The sequence below is a fragment of the Malurus melanocephalus genome, unplaced genomic scaffold (assembly GCF_030028575.1).
Source record: "Malurus melanocephalus ecotype Western Australia unplaced genomic scaffold, MMel_1.1 scaffold_406, whole genome shotgun sequence".
Classification (NCBI taxonomy): Eukaryota; Metazoa; Chordata; class Aves; order Passeriformes; family Maluridae; genus Malurus; species Malurus melanocephalus.
The window spans coordinates 327,382-341,353 of NW_026623638.1; the positions used below are offsets into that span (position 1 = coordinate 327,382).

The 13,972-nt window shown below is 43.9% G+C and overlaps 3 protein-coding genes across 3 annotated transcripts in view; 2 read left to right on the top strand and 1 right to left on the bottom strand.

The window, feature by feature from the left end:
* Positions 1 to 13,972, bottom strand: part of NF1 (neurofibromin 1) — a 71,487-nt gene that overhangs the window by 13,793 nt on the left and 43,722 nt on the right. The window contains exons 37-43 of the mRNA XM_057379435.1: positions 4,781 to 5,213; positions 4,196 to 4,536; positions 3,288 to 3,490; positions 2,687 to 2,880; positions 2,162 to 2,302; positions 1,653 to 1,932; positions 299 to 513 (exon numbers count right to left, since the gene is read on the bottom strand). Coding sequence (XP_057235418.1) covers positions 299 to 513; positions 1,653 to 1,932; positions 2,162 to 2,302; positions 2,687 to 2,880; positions 3,288 to 3,490; positions 4,196 to 4,536; positions 4,781 to 5,213 — 1,807 coding nt within the window. The remainder of the gene's footprint in view (positions 1 to 298; positions 514 to 1,652; positions 1,933 to 2,161; positions 2,303 to 2,686; positions 2,881 to 3,287; positions 3,491 to 4,195; positions 4,537 to 4,780; positions 5,214 to 13,972) is intronic.
* Positions 7,750 to 9,178, top strand: EVI2A (ecotropic viral integration site 2A). The gene has a single exon (XM_057379445.1). It carries the CDS (start codon positions 7,800 to 7,802, stop codon positions 8,559 to 8,561), a length of 762 nt encoding a protein of 253 aa, XP_057235428.1. The 5' UTR covers positions 7,750 to 7,799; the 3' UTR covers positions 8,562 to 9,178.
* Positions 10,362 to 13,911, top strand: EVI2B (ecotropic viral integration site 2B). Its single transcript, XM_057379444.1, has 2 exons — positions 10,362 to 10,514; positions 11,457 to 13,911. The coding sequence occupies exons 1-2, from the start codon at positions 10,507 to 10,509 to the stop codon at positions 12,307 to 12,309; spliced, it is 861 nt and encodes a 286-aa protein (XP_057235427.1). The 5' UTR covers positions 10,362 to 10,506; the 3' UTR covers positions 12,310 to 13,911.

Sequence of the window (13,972 nt, forward strand, 5' to 3'; positions counted from 1 at the left end):
GGATCTAACAGCTGATTACACAGGGTTTTTTTTTTGTGTTTTTATAATTTTAAATAAATAGTTTTTTTCCCCCTTTTCCTTTCACTTTCCTCTCTGTGGAAAAGTTTGTCTCTAGGACCCGGGTGGGGAAAAGAGACAGGGGGAGATTTGCTGGAACTTGGGAGTGTTTTGCTCCCATTAAATTCATTTAGGACAATGCGACATGCAGAAAATGTATCTGTCCCACTGAGAATGTGCAGGAGTTTGGCTCTCAGGGAGGAAGCACAGCAGCACCCACCATTCCATGGGCAGCACCCACCTCCATGATCTCCAGCAGTGCCTCAGTGACTGTCTCCAGCGAGGTCAGGGCGAAGGTTTCGCGCTCGTAGGAGCCGGGTGAGAAGGACCGGTCGCGGTAGCTGGAGCGGAACGCGATCACCGCGGCCGATTTCACTTTGCTGATCCCAAACAGCAAATAAAATTTGGGCAGAGAGAACTCAGTCAGGCTCAGCCTTAAAACTTGCTTGGTCTCCTCTGTTGAATAAAGTTGAACATGTTAGATTTACAGCAGGGAAATTCTAATTTGTATTTTCCCCCGAAGCTCCTCCTCCCAGGGACACCAGGAGCCAAGAGCCCCCTGTGCCCATTCCAGCCCCGCTCCCTTTGCTACTGCCCCGAGTCAGGCACAGCAAATCTGCCCTCCTGCACTGAAAACCAGGCACAAGAAATGGATTCTAACCATTTAGAGAACCATTCTAACCATTCTAACCATCTAACGACTGCTACAGAGGAACTTGTTCAAAGATGCAGTTCTGTGAGTTCTCCTCACTGTGATTCAGAAAATGGAAACTCAAAGTGTTCCTGCTCTGAAATACCAGCCAAACTGGAAGTTCAAACTGCAGCAGACTCTGCTTTTGGCTCTGGCACTTACAAGAAGAAAGCCACTTAAAGCAGAGGAAAATGATGGCCCTGCTCTGGCACTGAATCTCTTCACAGTTCTGACCTTTCAGCTGATTTCAGTGCACTTCAAACCCACTGTGTGAGCATGAGGCTCAGAGCATCAGAGCACAAACACACAGACACCTCTGTGTGTGCACCCACTCACACTGCTGATATGTACAGACAGAAAATGAGACTTCAGATACTTCAAAAAAGACAAGATCACATAAATTTTGAATTTCTTTTCTGCACAAAATCTGGCCTGGTTTTACACTGTGCTTTTAGGGTAAGTGCCTAATTGCTAATACCATTTATTTTAGGACTGCCAAAATACAACAGTAGATAAAACACCTGTTTTAACACTGTAACTTCACAATTCCCTTATGTAATTGATATTTTTGTTACCATGTTATGCAACCCTTCACAAGATGCATATAAGCCAGTTTTAGCACGATGTATTTTCTCCTTTGCCTTACCAGAATATCACTGGTACTTTCTTCTCTTTTTCTAAAACCCCTTATACAAACTATTTACATTATGCACCTGCTCTGAGATACTTTTTAAATTCCACACTCATTTCTTGTTGATCATATCCTCGTTCTGGTTTGTATTCATGCTGAACTACAACCCACTATTTTCAAACTCTCAGAATAGTTTGCAGAGAAAGACAACTCAAATATTTGTTAAACAAATTAAGGAGCAATCAGCTTCATTGAAAATTCAAGAAAGCTCACCACTGAAGTGAAGCTGTGAACAAGTGCAAAGGGAGTGAATGATGTTGATGACGAGCCCGTGAGTGGAAGCTCTCAGGGAAAGGGGCCCCGTGGCCACCAGCAGAGTCACCACGTGGAAGAGGTAGGGGAGATGTGCTGCCACGTCCAGGGAGTTGTTGAAGGAGAGCATGAGCATGTACCGAGCCAGAATGGCAATGTCATCCCACATCAGATGCTGCTCCAGYGTGGGCGTGGGGGACAGACAGGTCTTGTCAATGATTTTACACATCCTTCCAATCACCTGAAAAGAGGAAAGCCATTTTTMTCTGCTCAAATGGGGAACACAACTCAGAATTTCAGTAAAAACCATCACTATTTAACACTGGAATTATTCTACTGCTTGGAACTTATTTCATCATAGGTTTTGCATTATTGTCTGTACAGAGTTATAAGAAAGCATCTCAGGGTCCCATTAGTAAGTAAGTGGAAATTATTCTATAAAAGCAAATGAAGGCAAAGAGGGAACTCACTTTGCTTGACACCAGTTTGACATTGCCAGAAGCCAGTGCTACAGCTGTGTCTGCCATCACCTCAGCTTTGATGGAGCCCAAGCCCCCCGTGGCACTGGTTTTGATGAAACTGTCCAGCACTACATCCAGAAGGTCTGTTATCTGATAGACAAAAAAAATCCTTTCTTATCAGGCAAATTAACTTTACTTTTCACAGTGAACCAGCCTTTAAACACCAATCATTCATTTCTTCAGCTGAAGATGCACTACTACCACAAACTGACGCATCAGTTTTAGGAGCTCTTAATCCTTTCCACAAAAAACCTCATGGAAATTTTAGAAGCTTAAAACTGAATTCTATTAGGTTTTACTCCCAACTCTTCAGAACTAGAAACTATAATTTAGTTAGCACTATTTTTATTTTATTTTCCACTTTGTAACTATTTATAAAATACTGACCCCTTAAGAGGGGACTTAAGGGGTCCTTAAGGGGACTTAAAGTCCTTAAGAGGACTTTAAGTGAAGTCACACGATGCAGATCTGTACCTGGCCCAGGCTGCCCCATATCTTGGCCTGGATGGAAGGGTACATCTGTTTCTCRTTGATGGTCATGGTGATGAGTTTGTCCAGGATGGCGGTGACGCGCTGGCGCTTGGCGTCATCGTTGTGCTTGCAGAAGCGCACCAGGTTGGACAGCCAGGGTGTCATGTACTCCAGGCACAGGTGCTTCAGCTCAATGCCTGCAACAACACTCACTCTCTTCACAAACAGCTCTTCCTCAGCAYTTTTAGTGCCTAAAATAATTACTGAGCTGAGCAAAGAACACTGGGCAACCAGAGATGCTTCAAAAAGAAACATCTCTGATAATGACTTCCAAAAATCACCTGCAGGTATCTGGCACAGACGTGGTGACATTTTAATATCTTGTTATGGGAAGTGATATAAAAATGTGCTCATTCAGTGTTAGGCAGTAATACTTCATTTATTTTCTTTTTAACCTTTAGGAAATACTCTGAACAGCTTCCAACAGTAAAATCAGAGAGTGCAACAGAGCCAATGAGGAAGCCYGGTGGACTAAGCCAGACAGCTGCCAGCCTAAATCTTTTCAAACTCATGGTTAGCACTAAGAAGCACTAGAGATACTTACTGGATTTGCTAAATCCTGAAATACACTCCTCCAAGAACTCCAAGGTGAGGTGTGGCTCGTTTGCTGCAAGAGTCTTACTGATAGATACAATAAATAGTGTGTTGTTGGCAGGAATACACAGACCTGAAGTTTCCAGTAACTGGCCCTCAATCTTTAAATTAAAGGTACAGGTTAAGGCACATAGAAGATTATAGGCAGCAGACCTGTAACAAAGCAAACAATGTGAATTGTAAGAGTTTTCTTGTACRTTTGAACATATACATGTTATACACAACAGTACTGACATTTCAAAAATCAAATCAATGCTGCTGTAGTAGAAATCACATCTAAATCCCAAACTTTCTCCCTGGACTGGTTACAATCCAGAGGAAAAAAAAAAACTTCATTGGAAAAATAGGAGAATTTATTCCTCTACTTGCTCTGAACAATTTTTGGTAAGGTTACTGAGTATGTTTGAAGGGCTTTGTACCAGACTTCTCAGAACAGCCTGAAGTTCCAGGAAATTCTAAATTCTACTCCCTCCAGGAGTACCTGAGCTGCTGGGAGAGAGCCTGCCCAGCGGTGCCCCTGACACAAATTACAAGCTGCTCCAAGAGGTAGGGCTCCCACATTATTAAACAAGAGGCTCAACACCATGGAAATCAAATCTACCCAATAAACACTGAGTGCAAAGCAGAAGTACTTCTCCTTATAAAGAGAAACTAAGCTTCCTGCACCCCTTCAGTTCCTCTGACAATGTGTACCCTTCTTCACCTTAGGAAACTCAATCTTTCTTTATTAAAAATTGCATTTTATGGAGCTATGGTGAAAGAAAAAATGTTTTTCTCCAGAGAGGATTTCTAACACTAGAACAGCAGCAGGGAGGGTTCCCATTTGTGAGCAGTGGTATTGATTTCAGAGCTCTGTACCGCAGGCTGGGGTCGGAGCTGCCCAGGTTGAGCAGGGCTATGTTGAGCAGAGTCCCAGGCACGTCCTTGGGGCGGATTTTGGTGTGCTGGGGGATGGAGTCGGGCTGCGACAGCTCCCAGCGCGTGCGGATGTGGATGATGGACCTGACGATGGCTTCACACTCCTGGTGCATGAAGGTGAGCGGGGTGCCCTGGTTGGCAATGGTCAGGGTGAACTGGTTCTCATCCACCAGGCAGATCTCCTCGATCTCTGAGGCGTAGTAGATGTCATTCAGAAACACTGTCTGGCCCAGCACCCGCGTGCGCTCTGCCGACGTCACCTGCACCGCGGTCGAGCCAACCTTGGAGAGAAGGGAGAAGTGGTTCAGCACCTCTTGGTAATCACAGAGAGAAAAGCCTGACACTGCTACTTTTAGAAAAGATAAAATTTTGTATTTCCTAAAGGGGCACACTTGAAAATTGTGATTTCTCCTCAAGACAAGGGAGGAGAATTCAGAGACCAATTCCAATCCTTATACAATTTCAATCCTATTCAAATTCCAATCCTTATGCAAATATACCAGGAACAGCATTAAAAGCACTTACTTTAATAGAAACTTTGGTGTCTTTATGAGCCAGTTTGAGAGCATTGTGGAACACTTTCAAGTCCTCCTCCAAAGCCAAGGTAGCTGCTGGAAGTTTCTGCTGGTCGTGTTCGATGTGCTCTGCCAGCTTCCCTGGAGAGTCTATGAAAACAAGTCTTTTGCTCCCTTTCAAACCTGTCAAGAGCCTTTCATGGTATTTGGTGTATTCTCTGACCCAAGAGTTACAGTTATAAATAAAAACTGCTGCGACATTTTCATAAGCAAAGCCTGGAAAAACTACAAACCATTTAGAAAGAAAGTCTGTTTTAAAGCGATTACTGGGGCCAGCGTGTGTGAGGTCCACCACGATTTCATATGGCTTTGCATAGTATGGCTTCAGGGTCAGCAGCACATGGTAGATCAGCAAATCCCCGTTGATCTGACCAGTCTTGAACCTGCAAGACAAGACAGACATGGCTGGGTTACATTTGGGGCCCACAGCACTAAAACTGGAGTGTCTGGGCACACCAACAGCACCCATAGTCCTGTCCCTGGGCCAGACTGACCCTTCTCATGGTCCTGCAAACACCCTGGGGCCACAGCAGTGCTTTTGATGAAAATACTGTCACTGCTGTGAGCTGTCATTAACTCTTCCAAGGCAAACAGGCTACAGAAGAGCTGATAAAGCACAGGTTTAGCTTTAAGTGTTTGGGACTCTTCTCTCGATAACACCTGAGTGCAGGACAACCCAGARCACACAACATTCATCTGCCCAAGAGACTTTTTTCTCCCCGTTACTTCCTGTGGTCGTGAGAGCTAAGTTGGGCAAGTTGGTGTTTTTCCCCATAATGTGTCATGGTATAGCTGTTACCCAAAGGAAGTGTGTCATCACTGTGGTTTTAGTTCCCCACTCAGAGCCACATGTCACTGCAGTTAGAGATTTGCCTAAAAAACACCAGCATTGTCCAAATCTCCCTGCTGTACACTGACATTGTTTGCATCCTGGGAGCAAATACATGCACAAAGAAATCTTATTGTCAAAGGACTACATATCTGAAACACCCATTTTCTGTTGACTACATCTTGGCAGGTAAGCACACATTTTTCTTCTCCTGTTTTAAGTTGTACTTCAAAGTTTCTTGCATTTTGTAGAAAATCATATGCCAAAGTATTTTTAAAGACGTTTGAGTAACTCAAAAATAGTAATAAACTGTAGAAATATTATCTCCAGCTGAATCAAKGAAGCTGATAAACTGTATTTTTAGTAATGCTAAAGGTTATTCACAATCAGACTCCAAGGAATTAACAGTGACAGTCACTACTTAGCTCTGTTGTTTCTGATCTTGCTGGGAACTGAGACCAGTCAATACCCAGACACAAAGAGTTGAACTAAAACCAGCTCTTTAAAGATCAGTTCCTTTGCTCTGAGATTTCAAGTGCAGCCCTTCACACCATCAGCCAGTTGATTTTTAAGAAAAGCACATTTGGTCTGGAAGGCTACAATGAACACTGGGCTCAGTGTGCCTGGGGCAGAGCAGGGAGCTGCAGTGTGGCTGTGCTGGCTCTGCCTGTTCTGCTCAAAACTGCTGAAATGTTGCTTAAAAAAACACCCAGGCTTTGCTGGGTTTACTTTTCCTTTTCAAAGTATGCAACAAAGCATCATACAGGTGACTTAGAMCATAAACAGACAAAACTTCTACCCGAGCTGTAGTTTATGACTAGGATGGTTTCTAGTTCAAACTGAACGAACAGGATTCAGCTCAGCATGGAGAATAAATTTATGTTATGGGTGAAATGCAAAATTAAAGACACAGATGTTTTGTTGCTCCCTTGTTGTGTAAGTAGAGATCCCCTTGCACACCAGTTGTATCCCTGCTTTCTCTTCACCTGCTCACACACCAGGAACATCTCTCMTTTTTCATATTTACACACAGAGAAATATGCTTTGTTACCTTCACAACAACAAACTAATTTGTTCAAGAACAAATACACTTATAAAATTAATACTGCTACTTTAGGTCATTCTCTGCAGTATTTAAATTTGCACCAGCCAGAGTGTGTAATGTTCAAAGGAAACATTTGATCTGTTACTAGAGGCAGATRAAAGACATGTTGGAACACCAGCCTCACCCTGGGAAGGTCAGGAACATCTGGGCCCAAGCAGCCAGCACTGCTTGGCTGATTTGTCACTGTTAATTTGAAGTTATTATCTCAGTATCAGACMAACCCCACTCTCGCATTCCTACCCTCCACACAAATCCAATAGATACAAATTTGAATACCACACAAAYGTGAAACAGAACATATGAATGGTTACTCTCATTTGCATGATTATCTGTGGAGTGTTAAAGAAAATGTCACAATCTGTAGCATGTTTGGGAGAAMGATACAGGAAGTACATTTGTGATAAAGAGCTTTTTGTACAAAAAAGCAGAAAAATTAGAGAACAAAGGTTTTCCTGGGCATTTTAAAGTACTCCAGAGAGCTGTGCTAGGAACTAGCCACAATTCACGTAAGTTACTGCTGTCTCTTACAGGAACATTTTGGTTCAAGTTTTTCSCTTGCCCATCTGTTACCAGCAGGGCTCCCCTGCCCACCCCAGGGGAACTCAGGGAGGTGAGAGCAGTCAGTGATCTGTAACCTCGACAGGGTTTCTCCATTCCCTGTAAAAGCAGAAGTGATGACCGAGTGTAACATGGGCAGCTTCAGAGAGGAGGAACTCCCCAAACCCGCCCTGACATCACAAAGCACTCAGTAGGAAACACTTTTCTTTCTCTCTTTGCTTATGCTCTTTTTTGATCTTCACATGTTTTCTGCAAACCTCAAACTGTCAGAAGTTTGAGAAAATCCATTCCTTAAGAATCCAGGTGCCTGAACTCATCCTCCTACATTCCCCCCCAAATGAGGCCACTCATTTTGAATTTCTCATCAAAAAGGCTTCTGCTTGCTATTCCCTAAGAAGTCCAATCCTAACCTCCGAGAATGAGCATTTGCTAAGCTAACACCACAATTTTTATTTTTGCAGGGGACTAAACAGGAAGATGAAGACAAAGAGATGCAGTAACCCACATTTGGCCTTCCCTGTCATGATCATCTTCTCTCTGTGGCTGAGAACGAGTGCGAACCACACAGGTTACCCTAAGCTCAGAGATGAAACCTGGAGTCCCATCAGACAAAACTTCAGTGGGAGCCAGAACAGAACAGAAGAAACAACAAATTCTCCTCTGAGCCTCAATTTCAGCAGCCAAATGACTACTTTTGAAATGCAAAGTACTCTGCCATCCTTCTCCTCTGCAATGGCCCAAAATTCAACATCTTCCCCTGCCACAAGTGCAGTTTCCACCACTGGAATATTGGGAAACAGCAGCAAACCCAAGARTCCAATGAGCAAAGAAACCTGTGAAGACAATAACACCCTCATACTGATTTGCTTCATTGTCATTGCAGTTCTTGTTCTCATCTGCACCTGCCTGTGTCTGTCCACAGTCATAGTAGCCAACAAAATGTCCTATCTCCAAAGAGCCCAGCAGGGAAAACGCAGGCCCAGGAGCAATGGTGACCTCCTGGCCACCAACAGCTTATGGCCCACAGCAGCAGGAACGTGGCAGAGGATGCCCACRGAGACAACTGGAACTGAGCTGATAATGCAAGAGCTGAGATCAGGGAGAGATGCTGTGAAGCAAAAGAAAACCAAAGATGAAACTACAGAGAAACTCACCAAAGCAGCAGATAATGAACAAGAAAGCCAAGAACCATCCCAGATGCACAAACCTGTTTTAACCAATTTTGTAGTTGAGATTTAATTCATGCTCAGATAAAAACCCATCTTTTGCCTTTGTTAYGTTAACGAAAGGCAAAACCTCAGCTTTCAAGTAACAACAAGAAATTCTCACCCAGAAAGCCAAATCCAGATTTTAGTTTTTCCATTTATGCCAGTGGGAATGCTGCAGCTATGTGTGTCCATGTGTTAAAACTGCTTTCTGTAAGTAGTGTCAAGACTGRTTTTACTCCTCGGAGCAGAAATCAGGGTGACAGGAGCTGAACAGGATAAACCAAAAGGACAGAATCTGCCCATGCTCAAAGAGGGAGCAAGAGAACAGACTGTCAGTCTGATACACACACTGAACACTAAGATGCTGCACAGGAATAACCAGGCKGCTTTTTCAAAAAAATCATACATTAGTCACAAGTCTCATTTAACCACAGATTCAGGATCTAGTCCTTCTCAAAATGCCCTTTTGGAATTTCCATCAAGAACTTCTTAAACCAGCTTAGTTACTTTTGAAGCAGACTGATTTGAGCCATATTTATTGTTTTGACGCTGTATATGAGCAGATGAAATTCGTAACATTTGTTAAATAGAAAAGAATACTGAGAACTTGTTCAATTTGTTMTCTTCAATAAACTTGCAATATCAGTTTTTAAATAACTTGACTCATGTGATACTATTTTTAKAAGTTAAAATGTTAGAAAAAAATATGGCCAGGCATTTTGGAATGTTAMATTCCTGTAACACTGGCAAGCTCAGTAAAGGTTTCTGATCACTCGCTGTCATTTCTTGCATCATGGAAACACACTCCATTTTCTCTGGCACCAATKAGAACATGCCAAGAATTTCTTAAAACCACAACAACTTTGAGATGCTTTATTCTCAGAGGCCTGAGCTTCCTATATTCCAGGGAGGAGCCTGCCATGCATTTTTAAGGAAATGTGAGAACCTTTCCACAGGCTGCTCCTTGGGCTGAAGATCTGTTGCACTGTGGTTACAAGTGCTGAGACTGCACAGTGCCAAAACTCCAAACATCCTGTGCAGCTGTAACCAACAGCTGTGACACAGGAGATGGCTGTACGAGTTTGAGAGGTCCAGGATGACAGAATCCCACCCCAATTCCATTAGATCACCCACTAACTTGGCTGGCAAGGCTGCAGCAGCAGCAGAGGCAGCAGCACAGCACCACAGTACCCAGGAGARAGACAAAGCTCAAAAAATCCAACTTTAGTGTGGGGTTTTTTTTTCTGCCAGGCAGCCTTTCCAGGCAAAAACGCTYAAGGAGACCAAAGAGAGCATGAGAGTTACACTCCATGGTACGCACAGGGGGAAGCAGCTGCTCAGAACACAGCTCTCCATCAGTGATGGCAGCAGGTCCCACTGAACACTGCCCACACAGAAAAATAACTGAGTAGGGACAGGTTGAGGGTAAAATCAGATTTTATCCTCTCCTCTCAATGGTAACACRTCAGAGGGTGTGCAAGTAGTCAGCATCCACGATCATACAACTTTCCATGACTCACCAAGGAGCCCAGGGGTGGCTTCCCACAAATAATCCTGAGAGCATAGCAAACCCACCACTGAATTACATCAGCAACTCAAATCCAGCCCAAACTTGAATAGCTTTTGACTCACACAAAAAAAAACTATCACTATTTTCTACAAAGACAAGCAAACAGGTATTTAAGAATTTCCATGAACACATACATAGGTGTCTGATGTGGCAAAAGCTACAAACACATGTTTATGAAAGCCCAGTAGTGAGGCAGAGCAGAAGTTTGCCCGTGGAACACACAATGCAAAGATAAGAGCCCCTGAGCTTCTTGGCGCAGACATTTCCTGCCAGTGTTGGCAACTTCCTCTTTCTCTACTAACTCAGCATAAAAAGGGCCATTTTACAGTGCCTGACTCCGAGCACACAGAGCCCTCCCGAGCCTCCACACAACAAAGTCAGATGGCGCTTGCTTGAGAGAAGACACATGCCCAGGTAAGGACCCACTTCAAGTATTGACTCTATTTTGAACAGAGGGGAGCAGGATAAAAACTGAACTGAATTGTTTTAACCCGTTACATATCTTTATCGGAGTTTACAACATGATGTTCTCGAGTTTCTGATTTACTGCTCATGTGTGTTTACACTGTTGCATTCAAAATTTAATTTTGCATATTTGTAAACCCATAAAGACTCATGCATATTAATTTCCCAGAAATAGCTTCACAGGACCAGCACTATAACAACCAATGAATTAGCTCAAATTGCATGAATGTGACTACAGAAGGAAAAGAGCAGTGCAGGGGACAGATTTTATACCTTTTATTTCACACAGAGACATTTAGAGATTTGAACTACAATCRGTACAGGAAAAAAAGAAKCTGTTTCATGCRAACAACTCAGMATTTGCACAATGTGCATKCAGGAATTTATTTATAAAACAGTTYATCATTAGAATGCTGGGTCATTAYAGCATAAGTACTTGRAAAACTTTTAAACTATACTGAAGAGAGATGAGAACAGGAAATAAAARTTTAAGAGAACTCTAAAGAGCCTTTTACTTCTGTCTCTGCTTATATCACAAGCTYYTTCTTCACTTCTGACAACCCTGTCKATCAATCTGCAGAGTTTGTTCCAGGCCCATAACCAGTTACATGATTGATAAAGGCTATTTTGAAACCCTGTGAGAACTGCTCTGTCAATGCCTTTTTCTGATAAGGTGAAAAAAGCCATTACTTCCAAAAAGTCACTTATTAGTATGATCAATAATGTTGAAAATCTGCTGTTGATAATGAAGATGGGAGCAAGCTTGAAATGTGAATTATGGGGTAGAGCACTATTTTCACTATGGTAGTATTAACACAAGACTGTCTGGTGGCCGTGAAGTGCAAAAATGCAGTTTGCAAGTCACCATGTTCTACTTCTTGCCTGCAACAGGAGACACTGCWGAAGAGGCTGGAGGGAAATGGCCAGCAGCCAGGTGATACTGCTTGTGCTCTGTGGGGAAATGTGGAGATCCCTTTCTGCAGCAGCTCCTCACCACACTGCCACAACTGAAAGCCACACGCTCACCACCTCCAGGAGCCTGAGGACAGACAAAACCCCTCTCTACCAACTGCAAACAACCGCGCCCAGTTCACACCAGTCTGACACATCCCTGGCYGTCACAGAGCCCCAGGCCTTCCCAGGAGAGGAAGAAGCTGGGGATGGCAGCTGGGTAGCAGCACTGATAATTGGCATCATTTTGATTGGCATGGTGATAGCAATTACCACAATTCTCCTGTGGAAATGCTGCACCAGGCCTGTTCTGGCTGAGTCCCATTGGGCAGGCCGGTCCCCCTTYGCCGATGGGGACACCCCAGATCTCCTCATGGACTCTGACCAGGGCACCAAGCGTTCCTCAGTTCTATTTATGCTGCCTTGGAAACTGAAACAAGGCACAAACTTGCAGGAGGATCCGAGTGCCTCAGAGCAGCCACYCCACCACAACAGCGGTGCCGAGAAYGGGCAGCTGCCCCTGCCAGCCACGGGCAGCTCCGAAGCCGCCACGGACCCGGCTCCAGCTCCTCCCTCAGAGCCAGCCAAGGGCACAGCAGCCTCCTGCCCTCAGCCAGACASCCCAGCCGAGTGTCCCGAGCTGCCACCTCCCCCTGAGTGGCTCCAGGAACCCTCTGAGGATCACAGGCACTCAGCACTGTGCTCGGAAACAGAGGAACCGCTCCCCCCGCCACCGGAGCTACTGCTCCAGGAGATCCCTGAGCCACTGCCCCAGCCACAACACCCTCTGTAGGTGTTCCCCACATCTTCCTGAAACCAAGTAATTTTCCAAAAAGTGAAAAAAAGAGAAGTTGATGCGGGCAAGAACAGCGAGGCCTCAGCATTTCCTGGGCATTTCCCTGGTGTTTCCCAACTTCGGCTTTCACAAGAGAGAACAATCTGCTTCTGCCTGAAACAAATAATTTCTGACTACAACACAAATTGTGCCCAGTTGTTACCTGTGATCAGAGATTCCAGAAGCCAGAGTACACAGCCGTGTGTGCCAGCACAGCCAGACACAGGTAACACACACATGGAGATGGCAGAGACAGCCCAGCTCCACAGAGACTCAGCTTCTAAGCACGGTTGGCTCCAGTGGGCTGTRCAAATGAATGCAGTCAATTCCAGTTCGTTTTACTAAAGCTTTCTAAGTCAAAGATGTTTTTGGTCACTTAAAGCCCCATTGAATATTTGCTTACATACAGAGCTTTGAAATCCAAAAGAAGTTTAAACAGTATCACAGGCACTAAAAACCTGACATGGCTCAAAACACCTGAAGAACAATTACTAAAAGACTTTCTTCTACCTGGAGCCTCTGGATTGCTGCACCTAAACTGGAAACAGTTTGTAGCACCCTCAGGCAAATGATCAGCAGAATTAGTCGGGCACATGCCGTGACTTCTTCCTGTGCATCATTATGCTTTGAATGCATTCAGTTACAAATACAAACTCATGAAAAAGGTTCATGGATGCCAGATTCCTTTGAACTCAGTGTCCAAGTGCTTTACACGCTCCTCTCTGGGCCCCAAGTACCAGCACAGCTCATTTCCCCAACACCAGCCTTGGCTGGGCTGACTTGGGTGGGAAGTAASAGGATGGACTCAGAAGCAAAGTAGTTTAAAAATCTTTTTTACCAGTACTGAATATCTAAAGAAGCTGCTAGATGCTGAAACTAGCTTTCCATGAGAGCTCTGCAAAATGGTACAGTTTGGAGTTTGCTTGAGGAGGGAATAGATCTGTGGATGCAGCACAGAGAACAGGTTTGCACACAATAAACTCCAAAAATTTTTAAACTACCACTTATATAAAGAGTAGCAATTTATGCAAATGCAATTCCAGGCTGATGTGCATACAAYGGCCTAGGTAAATAGATTTTWAATATTTTTTTTTTACAGTTTACATAAGCTGTATGTCTGGGTATGCCTAAAAAACAGCATTACAATTATACAAAGCTTTTTTAAGGCTCATTGCATTACATCCTGTTAAAATTAACAGCATTATAAACTAAACATTATAAACACTCTCAACATATTGCTTTCAGAAAATCAGATAGAGATTTCCTGTAGAAATCTGTAAAATTCTACAAGCTGAGCTGTATTATGCTTGACAACACAGTGACAGCCTGATCCGAGGAGTAGAAAACAGAGTATTTTAAAATAATGAAAATATATTCTGGCAGTGTAGCTTAAAAAAACTTAAGCTAGGAAGCCGAAATCTCCATTAACCTCTATTACAGGAGGAGAGGTTAATTGAAGGCAAAAAGAACACAAGTTAATGTGACTTCTCACACGGAAGCACGAAGCGGAATGGCAGCACAGGCTGGGGGAGCCGGGCTGGGGGAACAGTGCCGGGTGTGAGGGGAGCCGTGCAGGGTATGGGGGAGCCGAGCTGGGGGAGCCGTGCCCGGTGCTGGGGGA